This window comes from Xenopus tropicalis, chromosome 4 (assembly GCF_000004195.4).
Source record: "Xenopus tropicalis strain Nigerian chromosome 4, UCB_Xtro_10.0, whole genome shotgun sequence".
Classification (NCBI taxonomy): Eukaryota; Metazoa; Chordata; class Amphibia; order Anura; family Pipidae; genus Xenopus; species Xenopus tropicalis.
In genome coordinates, this window is record NC_030680.2 from 38,362,140 (window position 1) to 38,369,092 (window position 6,953).

General features: G+C 40.5%; 1 protein-coding gene across 1 annotated transcript; it reads left to right on the forward strand.

The window, feature by feature from the left end:
* The first annotated feature begins 970 nt into the window (after window positions 1-970).
* Window positions 971-3,880, forward strand: cd248 (CD248 molecule). Its single transcript, XM_004913689.4, has one exon. It carries the CDS (start codon window positions 1,555-1,557, stop codon window positions 3,847-3,849), a length of 2,295 nt encoding a protein of 764 aa, XP_004913746.1. The 5' UTR covers window positions 971-1,554; the 3' UTR covers window positions 3,850-3,880.
* The last annotated feature ends 3,073 nt before the right edge of the window (window positions 3,881-6,953 follow it).

Below are 6,953 nucleotides of genomic sequence, written 5' to 3' on the forward strand. Positions count from 1 at the left end.
TATAATGATTGTCCTACTTATGCCCCTGCCCACTCAGTCCATTTCCCCACCCCATTTGACATCACCTTCTATCCCCCCACCTTCTATTACTTTATTTACTTACAAAATGGTGGCAACCCCAGGAACAGAATGGATATGAAACTTTGTACAGGACATAATGCTCCAAGTATTATAAACCCATAGCAAGTATTATAACCCAACAGCAAGAGTGCCTTGAGAATGTTAGCCCCAAGCAACAGCAAACAAGTGCTCCAATGCCTGCAAAAAAACAGACATTTTAGGGCTTCATAGTTTTACTGAACACCCCTCTGGGTGGGTGGCATTCTCATAAAAAAGAATGGCAGGTTTAGCAAGGTGAAAATATAAACAGCATTATGTATGATATGAACATTGCATTTATTAACTCCATAAAGCATGTAATAAAACCAATACCCTATAGAACATGCAGAACTACCTTATTTATATGTACAATGTAATAAAATTGCTATAAGGATTCGGAACATAATAAAATAACTTTTGACTTTAACCCTAGTATTCCTCATTCTTAACCTTCCCCTTGTTTATTTGTTGCTTTTTAGATCACTTTCCTCCGACTATACAGGCGTGAGGGAAGCCCTCCATGACATTTCACATTAGGCACAGATCTGATCATGTCTATAGGTGCAATGTATTCACAATTTCATGTTCTCCTAAATTTATACTGTATTAGTACCTCTGCTTCCTTCTTTGTAACTTTTGCATCTCTGTTCACAATACCCTCCTCTATATATTTCATCTAATTCATTCTTTCACATCTCTATAATTTTTTCTTATGATTCTCCTTCCACTTATTCCCCTCCTCTCACTCTCTCGTCCCCCCTCCCCTTGTTCCCTCTTGCTGCCAGAATAGAAATATTTGTTAAATCTCTAGGGGTCTGAAAGCAGGAGTAAAAGAGAGGAGAGGAAAAGAGAAAAAAAAAAGATAGAAACAAACTTTGTCCATACAAGGATGAAAAGGGGGAGGCAGGGGTAAGCAGAACATGTGGGAGAGAAAGACCTCCCTCCCAAATCCAGAGGCATACAGATACACAGAGCAATTCACTTCAGTCTAACTGTCTGTAAAAAGGATCAAGAACCAAAGAGAGCAGAGGATAATAGAAAAAGCAACTGACAGAGACCAGAGACTACAAGCTCAAAGATTGGGAGACCGCAAGAAAAAGAAGCTGTTTATAAACCACTACAGCTGCCGGAGGGAGGCAAGCAGAGAAGATAATAAAAGACAAAACCTTTTTACCGAGAAAGGAAGAAGAAGAAAAGGGATAAAATTACAATCACTCACTGAGATACTTCAGAAGTGTCTGCACGAAGAGGCAAATTCATCCAGCAAAAGTATCAAATGGAACTCCATAAGCCAAAAATAAACTAAAGACTCTGCAAAGAACTAAACTTATTGCAAAGCATTCTAGAAACCAGACTGAGAAACAGGCAAAGCTAGAGGCACCACTGCTACTATTGCTTTTAGCAGACTAAACTACTACACTGACATATTGTGTGCAATATCCTAGGAGAAAGAAAATGATCACTTTTATGTTCATCCTTACATTTTCTGCTGTCATTCCATTGCCATCCTCTGGTGAGATTGGGGAGCACGATGCTCTTTGTGGTCCAGGTGACTCTTGCTATGCACTGTTTTACCAAAGGCGTGGTTTTCTGGAGTCCTGGAGAGCCTGCAGAGAGCGCGGAGGCAATTTAGCCACTGTGAAAAGTGACCAAGAAGCAGCTTTAGTTGAGCAACTTCTCACCTCTTCATCAAAATCACGTGGTGATGTGGATCAGCTGCAGCTAAGGTTCTGGATTGGGCTACAGCGCCAACCTAGGCAGTGTGCACCACAAAAGCCCTTACGTGGCTTCACCTGGACAACAGGAGACCAAGACACAGCTTTTACCAATTGGGCCCTTCAGCCTGTATCTTTGGGGCCCCCTGGCTCCTGTTCAGCCCCCCGCTGTGTGGCTATAGGTCTGGGATATGGAAAGCCAGAGGATGATTTCAAGTGGCTGGAAGGTACCTGTACTTTGCCTGTTGATGGGTTTGTGTGCAAATTTCGCTACCAAGGAATGTGTCCAGCACTATCTGAAGGTTCTGTCCGCTACTCTGTGCCCTTTGGCTATCATGGTACTTGGCTTGACCGCCTTCCTTTTGGCTCAGTGGCAGCTGTGTCATGTGAGAGGCAAAAACAAGATGTTTCTGTACTCTGTATGTTAAAGGAAGATGGCACTGTGGGATGGAACGTAAATGAGCCACTTTGTCACACGGCTCCTTCCCAATGTAGTAAATGCCAGCAGCTTTGTGGGGAGGGAGGAGTTTGTGCTTGCCATGAAGGATACACTCTACAGCTGGATGGACATTCCTGTGAACCAGATGATGACATGAGCTTTGAGGATCATGACAGAGTAAATGGATGCCCATGCCAATATCGTTGTTTAGACCTTGAAAAGGGCAAAGGATACCAGTGCATATGCCCAGAGGGCTACCAGCTGGCTGCTGATGGGCACCACTGTGAAGATATAGATGAGTGTGAAGAAGGTGATGAAGGACCTTGCGAGCATTCTTGTCAGAATACCCCTGGTTCATATGTCTGCTCATGTGACCTTGGATTTTCTGTCTTAGAAGATGATCCTAGTCGCTGTGTGGATGTAGATGAATGTCAGATTGCCAGGGTATGCCAACAGATGTGTGTTAACTATGTGGGTGGCTTTGAATGTTTCTGTAGTGAGGGCTATGAGCTGGATGCAGATGGAGTGACTTGTAAGCTTATTGGGCATACAGAAAATAGATATGCACCTGAGGCTCCTTTTAGCACATCTGAGGAGAGGATTGAGGAAGAGGACGAAGTATGGTATGAAGGAGGGATGGAAGAAGAAAGTTTTTTGACACAGTGGGGTATGTCAGAGACAGCAACAGAGGGAAGCAAGGAGAGATGGGATTCCAGGGATAATGCAAAGAGGGAGTATGGGTTGACAGGAGAGGTGGAGAGTTGGGGTGCCACAGTTCAGCCTGAGGTTGAGGTTATTATAGACACAACCATGTCTCCACTGGATAAATGGGAAGAAGTGACATATCCTGTAGTACCAGTGACACACAAGCAGCATGGAATAATTAATCATCCCTTTCCCTGGGACGAGGAGGAGAAGAAGAAGGAAGAGGAGGAGGGAGATTCTGTTGTCTTTACTACAATTTGGCCAGCCCAGAACACATTAGCTGCAGATACATATGACAGTGAAAAGACAACTGATTTCCCCACCACATCAATGAGTTCATCTACAGCTTCTTCAGATCTGGCAGACATAACCTCAGAATTTCCAACAGAAAAAGTCAGTGTTACTGAAGTCACTGAAGAAGAAATCACCTTTGCTAACCCTTTAACAGAAAACACAGAATGTTCCACATGTTCCTTAAAAAGTACCAAGGACCCAACATCATTAGACCAAAAGAAAAACATCAATCATCCACCAACCACATTGGGCCTGAATGTAGAAATAGATAATAGTTTAACAACCATTCCTCTGCCAGGACACCAGCTCAATAACTCTGAGGTGGAAACTCCGCTACTTTCCACATTTTCACCTCTACCACCTCAGGAAACAAAGAGTAGAAGGGATAACCGGTGGCTGATTGTAGCACTGCTGGTTCCTCTGTGTGTTTTCCTGGTTATTATGTTAGCACTTGGCATTGTTTACTGCACCCGATGTGGAGGAGAAACAAAACCACGCAGTGTCAGTGACTGCTATCACTGGGTGACTGGAGGAGGACCTGAGAAAGGCCTTGCCCCCACAGGTGGAGAAACACAATGTACACAAGCAGCTGTTTGAAAGGAGATAAATATTACATTATAAATATGAATAGTTAGAGGAATGTGTAATTCTTTTTCTATCATCCTGAGATCTGCTGTCTAAAACAGAGTTTTGGGTACATCTGGGAGCACTGTATTTAGATTGTATGTAGCGTGTCAATTCCATTTTATACCTCTCTTCATTTTGCCTCATGTTCTTTCCCCTATGTAGCTCCATCATGTTGGACATCACCCCTTATTCCAGTCTTAGGTATATCAAGTACCCATCTCTGTCTTATCTACATTGGCTTCAAGGCACTTAATGAAATTAAAGCTGTTGTAATGGGTCCTATAATCAGTGGGTCTCTGAAATAAACCAAAGGTGTTCAATGCACAATGTTTCTATAACCTTAGTGTGTCCAAAACTTTGGGCATTAAAAAACACCTTTGGTTTATATCTTTTGCACTAATTATTGCTGTCTATATTTTACCCATTTTTAATGCAATGACTTCATGGATTCAGAGATACACACTGTCCTAAAATGAATGAATAAAAATGCTGTATAAGTCACGAGACAGCAAGCATACATGCTACATTCAGTCTTGATTATTATCTGACATATCATGTTACAAATACTATATTTCACATGTTTTCATAAGTTGCTTGTTGTCCTTGTTTAACCCACAGCAAGCTAACGGTACTTAGTGTGAAAGTCCAACTTACCCAAGTTATCATTTTTCTTATACCAGTTTCAGAAGAAGTTGAACAGATTGGCAGGTGGTATTAAAGGGAAACTATACCCCCCAAACAATGTAGGTCTCTATAAAAATATATTGCATAAAACAGCTCATATGTAAAACCCTGCTTCATCTAAATAAGCCATTTTCATAAAAATATCCTTTTTTAGTAGTATGTGCCATATTAAGGGCTGCCCCCCTGGGATCATACGATGGACGTTGCATGCAAACAAACCAAGGGCAAGTATACATGTTACGTCAAATCAGCCAAATCTGTTGGTTAATTATTTTGGGGGTATAGTTTTCCTTTAACTGAGTGTCCCATAATGTTATGGATTTCATTGGTAATACCTGTGATTAGCCAATGTGGCAGCAGTGAGCATTGTTATAGAAACCTGTGTCCTTCTGGGATCTGACTGTTAGGGTATTGGGCATGTTAGACAATAATTTATATTTAAATTTACTTAACATTTAATTTGCCTGAACTTCTTGTTTTGTCCCTAAATGGTGTTCCTTACCCCACCGCACTTATATATAATCCTATTAACAATGTTCAAGACTTATTACTAAATGTATTTTTTGTTTTATTTCTTCCTTCTGTTGCCCATGTTGTTATGGCAAAAGTGGTGCAGTGGGGCAATAGAGAATATCAGGCATATAAATGGCTAATTCCGTGTCTGTAATGCTTCCAAGCACTGAGATACAGTGCAATGTGATATAATAATGGTTCTCTTGTTCTCAGTGTGTTTACTTTTATAATGATATGTTATTTTACTAAGTAATGTATTGTGCTAAATGTAGGAAGGGTGGCAAAGTCATCAAGCCAAAATCCCCCCATTGTTCTGTTGTGAATTGAATGAAGCTGTCTGAAAGTTTGGCTGGTTCTTTTTCTCAAGTGTAAGTTATACTCAGGTAAATTCACAAAATTAGTATATTTTATTCTAGTAACCCATTGCGACCAGTCAGAATGTTGCTTTCATTAGTGTTTTTGCAGTTGACCATAATTACTGATTAGTTGCTGTTGCTAAAGGTTTTGTGAATTGTCTTTGTGTTTTGAGGCAAGATTATTTCCCATACCTTGAAGTAGTTGAATAATCCTTGAGAGAAAAAGACTCAGGTATATTTTCACAGCAGGTATGTAAATTAATAAACAAATAATATTTCAATCGTCCCTCAAGCTTTTATTGTTTAGATCATGGGTGGGGGTTTTGCTAGCCTACTACGGGCATATTTATTTTTTGATTAAACAATTTGCCAAAAGAGGTCTCCTTCAATATTTTCATACATTGGAGCTCTCTTCTGGGAAGTTTCTGCTGTTCTGTTCATCCTTACATAAATATGCCCCTTTATTAGAGAGAAAATATGATAAATCTTGCAAGTTTGTTTGTCTGTTCTGTTTTATCTGTTTATCCCTGCATGCACCATATATCTAGAGTCAGACTGGGCCTCCTAGGGCCCACCAGACACCCTGGGCCACTGTCAGAATTAGATTCAAACAGCATCACCATAAGGGTGAAGGCACACACGCTATTTGTCACAGCTACTAAGACAATACTGATCATTTACTAACAGTCTTTACGTGTGTTTTAGCAGAGGCAATTCTCAGTATTGTCTATGACAAGGTATTTTCTGGAGTTTAGTAGCCATGAAAAAATAGCTGCTACTAGAAATATCAGTGTGTCTTCACCCTCAGTGTTAAGGCCCATTGAATTCACTAATATAAGATTAATTTTGTACTGAACATGATATCAGCATAGACAAATTTGGAAAAATCAAGTTACTCCGCACCCACCCCCTGTCTTCAATCTCTCTTTACTTGTAGCTCTGTGCCAGTTATTTTAAAAGACAAATGTCAAATTATGGCTCATTATTAAGTGGAAAGTGCAAAAAAGGGTGCAATATGTCATTTAATTTTAATTTGCACACTTCTTTCTACACTGTAGTATTTAGCAAGAGAGCCGCAACACAAAGACCTGCATCGGACCATATGAGTACAGCACTGTATTTGGAGCAAGCAGGGATGCAGGTTATTTGGCACCCTTCGTTCCCTTGCCTTCCCTTAACTTGTGCATCATTTAGGGAGCAACTGTGGGCTTGCAATGGGGCCACTGCACTTACCCTGTGCTGAATTATCTGGCACAAAGTGCAGAGCACAGCCTGCTTCTGGGCAGAAGAACTTTCTGCCCTTTTGCACTTCTGTCCAGTAAATTACCCCTATTGTCTAGGGAAATGCATTTGACTAAACTGTCAATAAGAATCTGATCCCAACTCCTGCATGCAAAGAGACAGATTGATGAGAGGGATTATTGAAGAATAATTTGATTACTACATTTTTATTTCAGTTTCCATGTGATGAAGCTTATATTAAACTAAAGCTTAACTAAAGGAATAGCCTAAACATGTTGT